Raw genomic sequence first — 13,164 nt, 5'->3', positions numbered from 1 at the left:
GCTTCACGTGGGGTTCCCCCTCCTCTTTTCTCTCTTTAAACCGGCTGTGAGGGGGCGGGCTTGTTATTCTGCAGCTAAAGAGTGTTCATTCTACGGAGGAGGATTTTGGACAGTTTTAAACACTGGTCGTAGTTACAAATCTTACTTCGGACCCACGTTTTTTTGAGAGAAAAATTAAAGTGCTTCCTGCGTTTTGTTTTAAAGTCTAAATTACTTTCAGGGTTTATAGGAGACCATTAAATCCTCTTCTTTCCCCTTTCCTACCTGACGTGGTGCCCAGCAGATTAATTTGAATTTGAGAAAGGCAGGACTTAAAAATGTTTGCCAGCATGTGTCTTTCACTACCAATCTTGGGTCTTCACTTTACAAGTGTCATTTATCTGGATGAAACTCGGCACAGGCAGTTCCATTCTTGCTACTAAAAATACTAGTTTGCATCTATCATAAAGCTACACACAAAAAGTAGGTTAGTATTTCAACCTTCACTTTCAGTCAACTAACAATAGTGGCCTGGGGAGCTGTTGCTTTCACTTTTTTCCTTGGTCCAAAGGTTTCTACTTTTTAATTCCACTGAATTTTTATTTTTTGGGTTTTTTTGTTTTTATAAGCAAAATATAAACAAACTAAATTATTTCTTGGAAATACTATATGATTATGACTTTTTCAGTTTGATTGATGTTACATATTTGGCTTGATATGCTTTCATATAGGAGAGATAAAAATGACCGATGATGGGCATCTCCTAAAGTAAAACTGCTATCATTGTGTATGTGGTTCTGCCCTGTCACTGAATTAGATAGGTTATATTTTACGTACTGCATATGTCATTGATATTATTAGTTTACATGTAATTTTTATATGTTTAACATAGTTTTCTATTTAAGTTTAAAAAATGTCCCTTGAAAGATAAGTTTTTGAAATAAAATAGTTTGTTACACGGTGCTATTTTTGGTTCCTGTTTGCTCCTGATTTTGTGTGAAAAAGATCTGTTGACTAAAAAAAAAGTATAGCACTATTAAAGGTGCTTAATTTGAAGTCAGTGCTGCCACTTTAAGTGATTTTTGTGACCTGTGTGGTAAATCATTTAAATTCCCAGCTATAGATTATCATTTGTAAAACAAAATTGTGGAATTAGATGACAGCTCTAAATCTGATATACTGAACACATTTTTCACTTAAAGTTTAAGTGGACTAACAACAAAATTTGTATAGTTAGGATTTTGATACTTAGTATGCCATGACATAGTCAAACATGATGATATCTTAAATTTTTCGACTTGAAATTTTTTGGGGAAAAATGTCACAGAAGTAAGAATCTGAGATTGAATTTGGAAAACAATCCATTGACCAAATTGACTTAAAATTTTATTGTAAATCCAAAAATCCTAAATAATTCTTAATGAAATTGCTTTGTAGAATTTCACAAATCAAAGCATGTTTTAAACTGATATTTTAGGTAACTTTCTGTAACTTAATTAAAATGGAACCAGTGGTTTTTCTTTAAACCATAATTTTATCCATTTCCATGTGAAAATACCCTTCTTGCATAGAAAGCACGCAGTTTCAAATGTGTGATTTTGTCCTGGTTTAGTGTATTAATTACATTTTTCTGTTTAGCCACATTTCTTTTTATTATTCAAAAAGCTTTTAAATCTAGAGGAAAAATTATATACAGAATTAAACTTTTTTTAGCCACATAATTAAATTATCACATTTTCCCAAACAGTTCTTTTTTTAGTTTGTTTATAATTCTCAAAATATATTTGTATATTTCTTAGTTACATGTGTATGAATAAAAAGAGTAGAATTGAGGGAGACATCGGAGGATCTCCACCAGAAAGTATAAATTGTGTTTGCCGAATATAATAAAATACAGAGCTCAAATAAGTACTTACAGAGCCTAAAAACCTTTTTAATTGAGTTGGTGCAGAAGTAAGGTATTTGATATAAATTGCAGTTGTAGATATGCATTAATACTCATTCTTTTTTTTTTTTTTTTTGATCCAGTTTCAGGTTTTTACATGTAACTTTGACTTCCCGGATGATATACAAGAAAAGCATGTCATCCTGCAAGCTTTTTTACAAATGATCTTTAGAAAGTTATCCTTAAAAATGAAGTCTTTGAGTTGATTACTTATTCAATAATCATTGTGTGTGATGATTGCTCCTAAAATAAGTTTTCAAAAGATTGTGGCAAGTTTAGAAATCGTGGATTCTTAGGATTGATATGTGTTGCTGAAATGTTTAATTCTTTACTTTTAAGAAACTTATGCTATATGTTTTTTACATTGTTTTTTGGAGGCAGTTATAGGGTTTAGTGACTTACCCAGATTCACACTGTTATTTGAACGCAGGTCCTACTGACTCTAGATTTGGTGCTCTATCATACTCTGTGCTATCTACCTGTCCCCCATGCTATACTTTAAATATTTTCACATTGTATATTTTAAACTAGTTGGATTTTGTTCATTTGTAGATTGACTTGGATACTATTGATGTCAGCAACCTCAATAGGCAGTTTTTGTTCCAAAAGAAACATGTTGGAAGATCAAAGGCACAGGTAAAGATTTCTTAATATTTCTCTGTTGCAGTGGTGTCAAACTCAAATAGTTCCCTGGGAGTTACATGTTGACATTTTATGTTTTATTGTATGTTTACATATTTTGTTAAATATTTCCCAATTATATGTTAATCTGGATGCTGGAGTGTTTGATACCACTTTGGATGGAGCAAGTATCCTACTTTGTGATCAGAATGATTCTTATAATCTATAGTAATGGAGAAATCTGGGGGTAGGAGAAGTGGCTTGTTTCAATTGAAAAGAGAATTAAAAATAGGACTGATGGGAGTTACTTACCTATCATTATATGATACCAGGTACTATAATTAGAGTTACTTCTTCAACAACCATTAAGTTCCTATCAACTGCAGAATTAGGTAATGAGAGAAGACAAGAAAATTAAATAAGATACTGTCTCTAACTTTGTGGAAGTCACAATCTAGTAAGGGGGCATGACATATTTTGAATCGATACAAAATGATAAATATATAAAACAAGTAGAAACTTAAGTGCTACATAATTTATAATAATCTGTCATTAAAATTAAGTGTCTTTGGAATACATCCCATTAAAAAAAAGGAACAAATTTTACTTTCTACTTGTTAGAATAATATAATTAGTTTTTGCTTTGAATCTATAATGGGTTTTGTAGGTTGAAGACAAAGCAATGTTACTAGTAAATGTATGCTATTAGTAGAAAGATCTCTTTGAGAATTAAATGTTAGATAAATCAGATAAACTGGGTGGCTTCATTTCTTTGTGGGTTTGAAATGAAACCAACTATACAGACATGACATTGAATGGGAATTGTCTCTTCTTTCTGTTAATCTTTTTAGTTAGACTTTGCTGAGTTCTCATATATGTGGTAGAAATCTGAGTAGATTTTTTTTTCTCTTCATCTTAAGGATAGCAGATGAATTAGATAGGAGAAACAATTCCAAAAGTCAATTTCCTCCATCAGAAAAACAATAGTACATTTATCTGAAAGTGCATATTAGAAATCAGTTTGGAATAATTCTAGAAATAATTAAATTTTTTTTTTTTCATTTTTAGGTTGCTAAGGAAAGTGTATTGCAGTTTTACCCAGATGCTAATATTATAGCCTACCATGACAGCATCATGAAGTATGTATTTTGGTTGTTAATTATTTCACTGATTCGGAACATAATATCTCTTCCCCCCTCCCCCCATTTTTCCCCCCTTATATTTCTTCCTCCCCTTTGAGAAGATTTTAAATAGCTAAGCTGATTTATCCTCATAAATTAGTAACCATTTCATCTGGAAACTTACTTAAAGGATCTTTGGGTTTTAGTCAAAAGATAAGAGATTATAATTTAAGTAGTGTCTTTAAACAGGGCAGTTCTAGATTTCTCTTGTAATTCAGATAAGTCTCTACTCATGTGAAGTTCTTTAATAATATTTTGCCATATATTCCTCCCCCTCCATGCAATTTAACAAAATATAGCCATTAAATAATTTCTTTGAAGAGATGATTACCAAATCTTTTATGCTCATCTCTAATTTCTTTTCTGAGGTAGAATCCTATCTAACCTACTATCTTTTAGACATCCTGAAGTAGAATTTTTAAAATAAATTATGGGTTTCTTTCCATATCAATCTAATCTCTCTTTAGCTGTCAAGGTAATATTTCTCAAGCATGTCTAATCATATCTTTCTTAGTATTTTCTTTTTCCAATTACATGTAAATACAGTTTTCAGCATTCATTTTTTAATTAAATTTTAAAAAATAATAGCTTTTTATTTTCAAAATTGTGAAACTCATGTCTAAAAATGAATTCACAAACTTTTCAAAACTATTATTTTCTGTTATCACTGTGCAAGGTACCACTATCCTTCACTTACTTGAACACTGTTATGTTAAACTCGGATAGCTAGGTGGCAAGGTATGTAGAGCCATGAGCCTGCAGTTAGGAAGACCTGAGTTCAAATTTGGCTGCAGACATTTATTAGCTTTGTGATGTGGGGCCAGTCTCTTCTTTCTGCTTAGATTTCCTCAATTGTAAAATGTAAGGGCATTTACCTCTCAAAGTAATATCAAATGAGATAATATTTATAAAGAGCTTAGTATACTTGACACGTTATAGATATTTAAAAAGTATTTGTTTTATTTCTTCCTACTTACTTTGATCTGCTCACATATTTAATCCTTTTCCAGTTTTGTCATTTTTATCTTTACAACATCTCTTGAGTATGCCCTTTCCACCTATTGAGCCATAATTCTAGGTCAGATCCTTCTCAATAATATACCTCAAATTTCTTTCCATATCAATCTAATCTCTCTTTAGCTGTCAAGGTAGTATTTCTCAAGCATGTCTAATCATATCTTTCTCAATATTTTCTTTTTCCAATTACATGTAAAGACAGTTTTCAGCATTCATTTTTTTAAATAATAGCTTTTTATTTTCAAAACACATGCAAAACTTTGTGTTCAAAATTTCTCTCCCTCCCTTACCCTCGCCTTTCTAACCTAAACAACAAGCAATCCAATAAAATACTAAACATGCAAAATTCTTCTACATATATCTCTGCACCTACCACCAGCATTCATTTTTGTTAGATTTTTAGTTCCAAATTTTTTCTATTCTTCCTTTTACCTCCCTCCTCTCCAGGACAGCAAGCAATTTGATATATTATACATGTATAGTAATTGATCATCTTTCAACTAATCTGGATACATACTTTGAAATCATCTTATTGAAGAGCCTTTCAAGTTAGCAACTTGCTATACTAAGTCAGATGCTTTTGTTTAGAAAATAAATAAAGTTGGCTTTTATTCTGTATACTTTCAGTCAGTCATGGAACTATAAAGATATAGTCTGCTGTAGAAGAAATTGTATTAACATTTCCTAATTGCTAATAGCTATTTGAAAAAGTAAATTAGAAAATATTTCCTTTTCATTTAGTATACATGAAGGTAGATATCTCACTTGTAGTTCCTGTGTTATCTTAGTTTCTTTAAAAATGATAGGTAATTGCATTTTAATGAGCAAACATAAGGCTATTGTTTTTTGTGATTGTTCTTTCTTTTATTTCATAGTCCTGATTATAATGTGGAATTCTTTCGGCAATTTACATTGGTCATGAATGCCTTAGATAACAGAGGTAAGAAGTCAATAAATTCTAGTTTTGTGTTTTCTGATGGTTACTTTTTTGTTATTTCTCTGGCCCCACATTATAAAAATATGGAGAAAATAGTAACTTGATAACGTCTTTAAAATAGTATTTAATTGAATTATTTTTGAAATACAGAGCAATGGACAAAACAGACTTTTGACAACTGGCTCTTTGAAAATATATGTATAATAAACTCTGTTGTCTGCATTATTGGTATTCATCATTTTTTCTTATGTCTAGCTGTCACCAAGATAATAAGCCCTCATATGTAGTATTAAGTGAAAAATGCTTACCCTAAAAATTTAGTATTCAGTTCTCAAGTTGATTGGAGCGTCCTTGTGGTGAGTTTGGGATTTGTATCATTCATTGACCTTCCAACTTATTAGTACAGAAATATGGGGGGAAAAGGAGAAATAATTGTGTCAAATATATTTTTAAAAGGAATTTCAGAGATGCAGGCAACAGGGAGAGTGTGGATTTAGAAGGATCTTGAGAGAGGATGTTTACTCACAGTTTCCTTCACAGATGACAAAAGAGGCCCAGAGGGCTTCTTTTTTTTTTCCCAGAGAGGGAAAGTAACTTAATAGTCCTAGGTTGTAAATAGCAGGACTGGTATTCAAATGTGGGTGGGGTTTTTTTTTTTTTCCTCCAGTTGTACTAGACTGTCTTAGTGGAAAGTGCTGGATCTGGAGTTATAGAGTTATAGAACTTAGGTTCAAATTCTACATGTGTAACCTTGAAACAAGTCTCTTTACCTCCATTGATTTCATTTACATTATTTTTTTTTAAATGGCGATCTCTAAAGACTTGTCTAGCTTTAAATCATGAAATCTGTTACTTAGGAGGTAGAACAAGTTGGGAATAGACATGGATAGAATTTATTGTCATGTTCCAACTTTTAGCTGCACTTCCACCTGGTCATGACAGTAGAGAAATGTTTCTGCAGATAAGAATAATGCCTGCTGGGTCATAAAATTTTTAGAAGGGCCTTGTTAAAGATAACTTCTTTGATGAAAAAAGTAAAGATTGCTTCAAAGATACCTAGGGATATATATATATATATATATATATTTGTATAAGTCATCAGAACTCTTAAAACTTCTTAGAAACTTGAAACTAACTGTAGTTACTACTTAATTTGGCATCAATGGACTTGGGTTTGAATCCCAGCTTTTCCACTTAGTATCTGCATTTTCTTTCATAAAGTTCAGTAACTTCTCTTTGGCCAAAGAACATTTATTAAGTATCTTCTTTATTCAAGATTATGCTAGACATTGGAGATACATAAAGCCAAAAATGAAGCAGTTACTACCCTTTAAGAACTTACTGCATTTTTATTGATCTATTAAATGAAATAATTGAACTGATGACTTCTAAGACCCATTGCAAGTGTCATGACATGAATTTATCACATAGGTTTCTATGGAATTGAGAAACCAGGTAACTCTCTGGAAATTAGCATTAAAACTAAAACTAAAACTAGATTATGTTTTAATCGTAAAGCAACTCATAAGTGAATCTTTCTTTTTAACTTCAGTGATACATTTGGATTTGTCTTTTAATATGGAAAAGAAAAACACCTTAAAGACCCATTTAAGATAATGAAGTTATACTGAGTATTTTCATAATTTTTAAAGACTCCATATCAGAAATTATGGCTATTTTGGATGTTGATTATGATTAGCTGCCTTAAAAATTGTTCTCTATAGAAGAGATATAATTTTAGTGATTTGGCTAGGTTTCCACTAGCCTTAAATTTTAAAAATATTTTTATGTTGACATCTAAGGCAGTTCTAGTTTGTCTTGAATTTCTGTCATTTCTAAAATTTATTGGCTTCTTTTTGCACTTTTCTTTCTGTTATCTACAGTTTGATATGTTATGTTGGAATGGAAAGAAATATTAGCATTTATAGTGAGACTCAAAAAAACTTTCTCTTAGTAGTGAATGCTTAACCTTTTTTTTTCCTTTTTTTAACAATAGCTTTTTATTTTCAAAATCCATGTAATGATAGTTCTCAACATTTACCATTGCAATTCCCTGTGTTCCAAAATTTGCTCTCTATCCCTCACCTCTTTCCCCTAGACAGCAAACAATCTAATATATGTTAAACATGTACAGTTGCTTTATACATATTTCCACATTTATCATGTGGCACAAAAAAAATCAGATCAAAAAGGGGAAAAAAAATGAGAAAGGAAAGAAAAGCAAGCAAAAAACAACAAAAAAGTTGAAAATACTATATAGTGATCCACATTCAGTCCACATAGTCCTCTTTCTGGTTGCAGATGACTCTCCCTTTCCCTCCTTTATGATCTCTTTGGGATACAGACCCAGTAGAAACACTGCTGGATCAAGGACATGCAGTTTGATATCCCTTTGGGCAGAGTTTAAATTGTTCTCCAGATTGGTTGGGATCAGTTCACAACTCCACTGACAATGCATTAGTGTCCTTTTTTTTTTTTTTTTTTCCATCTTAATCAATTTGAGGAGTGTATAGAGGTATATTGGAGATGTCTTAATTTTGAATGCTTACTTAAAAACATTTAAGACTTATAAATATACTGAATGTTAAAAAAAATCACCAAATATATTGATCCTGTGTGTTGACCATTTTTTTCCAACTTAATTTTTTAAAAATAAATTTAGGCTGTGTTAACTTCAGGGCTCTTAGTATATAAAAATAGCATTTTATAATTTCACTGGGGACATCAGTTACGTGACTAGCTTTGAAAACTGAAATTCTGTAAGTTTCAGAGATGTTTATCTTTTAGTATGGGATGTTAAATGAATTCCTTTCTTCCCTCCTTCCCGTCCTCCTTCCTTTCCTCCCTCCCTCCCCTAAATGAATTTCTTTTAAATGATGTGTATTATCAATTGTATTAGCAGAGCTAATATGATTGAGGGATGGGGCTGACAGTAAAATTAAAACCATGAAAAGTTGTTTATTTAAACTGCTCTACTAAGTCAAATAATTGATTTTTGTTGTGTCTTATTATCTTTCAGCTGCACGGAACCACGTGAATAGAATGTGTCTGGCTGCTGATGTTCCTCTTATAGAGAGTGGAACTGCTGGTTATCTTGGACAAGTAACAGTTATCAAAAAGGTTATGGGAAAAGATTTATTTTTCTTGAAATATTTATCTAGAACCTTAGAATCTTAGGGGAGGAATGAGATAAGCTTGTTTATTTTTCTGGAATTTATGTAAATATAAGATAATGAATTTAGTTACTGTGCTTATAAGAGGACTCTGAATATTTCTTCCAGATGGTATAGTCATTGACCTCCAAATTTTAAGAGAACTTTAGAGGGACATAGACAAAAACTGTAGAATCAAGAAATGCCATTTACTTCCAAACTAATTGCTTGGTTTGAATTGTTTGCCTTTTAAAGCCTAAAATGCTTGAAACATAATGAATCTATCTTTTTATGTCTTTGTATCTAAAATTTATTATATAATAAACTTGTGCTAAGACTTTCAGAACTTGGTTACTTTGATGATTCTAGAATTATAAATATGGAAAGAACCTTGGCATTTCATATAGTCCATCTTTCAACTTGTAGGTAGGAAGGCACTTGATAACATTCTGCACAAATTGTTTTCTATACCAGGGTCTAATAACCTTTTTTTACCTGTATGTCTATTATATTTAAGTAGGACTTGTGAAAGTTTTGGTAATGCATGATAGAATGCCATTTGGAACCTCACAAGTGTCACATATGTACATTTATATTCATCTCTTTGGAAGGAAATTCTAAATAATTTGTTTCTTTGTCTCAAAATTCTTAGGCTATTCTTATTTATTTTCTTCTCCTCTGTCAATAAAGAATATTTGAGTATAGTGATAAAACATCAATGGTTTCTTAAAATAGATTTTTATTTATATCTTTTTTTATATTGACCAGATTTTACCCTAGTCACTGTTAACCTTTTCAGAATGCCATTCTTTATAACAAATAATTATTTTTTGTAAAAAGATAGAAAAATAGGAAGAGAAAAATTCAGCAAAATTGATCAGCATATGCATCACACACACACACACACACACACACACACCCACACCCACACCCAGATTAATAGTCTAAATGATACATATAATGTTTTATACTTGTCAACCCCTGACCTGGAAAGTGGGGGTTTTTTCATGTCTCTGTGAAGATACACTTAATCTTTGTAATGTCATAATACTTGGTTTTGATTATTTTGTGGTGGTTCTTTCCATTTATGTTATAATCATATATATATATCTTGTTTTCCTTATTCTGCTTACTGCATTTTATATTATATTTCATGTAAGTTTTTCTCTGTGTTCATCATTTTCTTTTTTTTTCTTTTTAAAATTTTTAATAGCTTTTTATTTACAAGTTATATGCATGGGTAATTTTACAGCATTGACAATTGCCAAACCTTTTGTTCCGATTTTTCCCCTTCTTCCCCCCATTCCCTCCCCTAGATGGCAGGATGACCAATACATGTTAAATATATTAAAGTATAAATTAAATACAAAATAAATAAAACCGTTATTTTGCTGTAAAAAAAAGAATCGAACTCTGAAATATTGTACAATTAGCCTGTGAAGGAAATAAAAAATGCATGCAGGCAAAAATAAAGGGTTTGGGAATTCAATGTAATGGTTCTTAGTCATCTCCCAGAGTTCTTTCGCTGGGTGTAACTGGTTCAGTTCATTACTGCTCCATTGGAACTGATTTGGTTCATCTCATTGATGAAGATGGCCAGGTTCATCAGAATTGATCATCATATAGTATTGTTGTTGAAGTATATAATGATCTGGCCCTGCTCGTTTCACTAAGCATCAGTTCATGTAAGTCTCTCCAGGCCTTTCTGAAATCATCCTGTGGGTCATTTCTTACCGAACAATAATATTCCATAATATTCATATACCACAATTTATTCAGCCATTCTCCAATTGATGGGCATCTATTCAGTTTCCAGTTTCTGGCCACTACAGAGATGGCTGCCACAAACATTCTTGCACATACAGATCCCTTTCCCTTCTTTAAGATCTCTTTGGGATGTAAGCCCAGTAGTAACACTGCTGGATCAAAGGGTATGCACAATTTGATAACTTTTTGAGCATAGTTCCAAATTGCTCTACAGAATGGTGGGATGTATTCACAGTTCCACCAACAATGTATTAATGTCCTTGTTTTCCCACATCTTTGTTCATCATTTTCATCATACCTTACAATACAGTGATGTCTCATTCTAATCATAGACTACAGTTTATTTAGCTATTCTTCAATTGATGGGCATGTAGTTTGTTTCCGATTCTTTATTACTACAAAAAGTATTGCTATAAACATTTTGATGTACATATAGACTTTCCTTTTGTGTCAGTGACCTCACTGAGGTATATTTCTAGCAGTAGAATTTGTAGGCCTTTAGCCTAGACATTTTAGTCGCTTTATTTGAAAAGTTGCAAATTGCTTTCATTTTGGTTGTATAACTCTATCAATAGTGTATCATTATGCCTCTTTTTCTAAAACTTCTCCAACATTGACTATTCCTATCTTCTGTTATCTTTGTCAGTTTTCTGGGTGTTAGGTAAAATCTTAGAGTTATGTTGATTTTCATTTGTTTTAGTAATGATTTGTAGTTTTTTTTTATTTTAATGGTTCACAGTTTTTGTTTTGAGAACTGTTTTTCATGATTATCATTTGATCGTTTCTCTTCTTGGGCATTGACTTTTTACAGAACTGAGTTTGGTTTGGTAGTATCCTTTTTTTGGTTCTAATGTCATGTGAAATTCTCAAATCAAAGTTTAGATTTAGTAGATTTCAATTTAAAAACCTGATTTTCTATGTGTTTGGGCAGTTAAAATTGGATAGAAAGTCCTGAAATCAACAAATGTATAATAATTCTTGAAAATATTTTTATCCTTTATCTTGAAATGGATTTCTATTGTGGTCTTTGAGATTTATTTAAAGGATCAGTGCATCAATAGTTTTTTTTTGTTTTTTGTTTTTTTTTTAAAGCATTTAAGTGCTGTAAGTAGGGAAAGTATAGTATGGTATATAGAAACCTACAGTAACCGAATACCTGTTTCTGCTAAGATCTTGTATCTAGGTAATTAACTTCCTTTTTTTCCTTATCTGTAAAATGAGAAGATTGGACTATGTTGTCTCTAAGGTTATTGCATAACAAAGTTTTATGCTTTTATGAAATGCAGTTAGGTTTTATTTGGAGTTGATTTATCTTAAAATAATGAGTTACCATTGTGGAGTGAATGTTTTTCTGATTTCTTGAATCTGCAGGGTGTGACCGAATGTTATGAATGCCATCCTAAACCAACCCAGAAAACTTTCCCTGGATGTACAATTCGTAATACACCTTCAGAACCTATCCACTGTATCGTATGGGCAAAATATTTGTTCAAGTAAGAGATTATTTAAGAATCTGTTAATGCTTATAATGAGAAAGCAAAACTTTTTTATTCAAAATTAATAATTTTTTTCTTATTTTCAAATATAGTTAGGAAAATTGAAATATTTTAGTAATTTTCCTTTATATGATTATGCATGAAGAGTTCGATAATTTCTATGAAAAAGTTTTTTTCCTTCCCTTTTGGAATTGTCACCTTGGGCCACTTATGGCAAAAGTTCATCTACTAGCATAAAGTAGATTGTCAGGTTCAAAGTATTATTGCTAGTCCTTGCTAGAATTATTAGCATTTTTTTGACTATCAAAAATTGTATTGATATATTGGACATTGAGTTTAGATTAGATTAGATAAATTATGAGGTTGCTTTGGCATGCACAATTTTTTGGTTTATGGAAACAGGTGCCACTTTGTGTTTATTATACAAGATGTTCTGAAAATCTTAATGCAATTTTAATGTTAAAATTGCATTAAGACTTTTGGAACATCCTGTATTTGTGTATTTGTAGTGCTCTTTTGATGAACATAAATTGTTTCAATAATTCTTCAGGTAGGGAACATAGGGAGACAATGGTTTAACACAAAAGAGCCAATATGTTATATCATCTGATCTTTTTCTTTTTTGTTATGCTTTCCATGCTTTAGAATTGGTGGTTTCTGTTCTTCATGCTTCTTTCCATCTCCTTCCTTGTCCTTTTCACTAATTTTCAGCTCTTCCTATTATTATTCAGATTCCTGAAGTAAAATAGAGCATATATATAGTTGGAGTTGGAAAATAAATCTGAAAAGGGATACCATATAGACTATCTAAAAAGTTTGTATTTGATCCTGGCTACTTTTTCCCAGCAACTTGAACTTACCTTCTTTTTTAGTAAGGGGGCACAATCTTGTTAAAATGATGTTTCTGCAGTACCTTAAAACTTTAAAGCTTACCTTGAGAATATAGAGATCAACAGTTACTTAGAAAAAGTTCAGGCAAAGTAGGTCATTAATTTTCAAGGTTTTATTTTTCAACAATAAAAATAAATTACCCAAAGAAAAGTGTTGATTTGTAAAAAGTAAAGGCCAG

At 31.3% G+C, this 13,164-nt stretch overlaps 1 protein-coding gene across 1 annotated transcript in view; it reads left to right on the top strand.

Moving 5' to 3' along the window:
* The window catches only part of UBA2 (ubiquitin like modifier activating enzyme 2), a 28,752-nt gene that overhangs the window by 787 nt on the left and 14,801 nt on the right, over window positions 1-13,164 (top strand). Inside the window, exons 2-6 of the mRNA XM_012553765.3 lie at window positions 2,477-2,560; window positions 3,614-3,684; window positions 5,619-5,683; window positions 8,700-8,800; window positions 11,971-12,092. Of these exons, the coding sequence (XP_012409219.1) occupies window positions 2,477-2,560; window positions 3,614-3,684; window positions 5,619-5,683; window positions 8,700-8,800; window positions 11,971-12,092 (443 nt within the window). The remainder of the gene's footprint in view (window positions 1-2,476; window positions 2,561-3,613; window positions 3,685-5,618; window positions 5,684-8,699; window positions 8,801-11,970; window positions 12,093-13,164) is intronic.

This window comes from Sarcophilus harrisii, chromosome 2, assembly GCF_902635505.1.
Source record: "Sarcophilus harrisii chromosome 2, mSarHar1.11, whole genome shotgun sequence".
Taxonomy (NCBI): Eukaryota; Metazoa; Chordata; class Mammalia; order Dasyuromorphia; family Dasyuridae; genus Sarcophilus; species Sarcophilus harrisii.
Note: the sequence above shows the minus strand (reverse complement) of the source record. Positions and strands in the feature narration are given on the sequence as shown.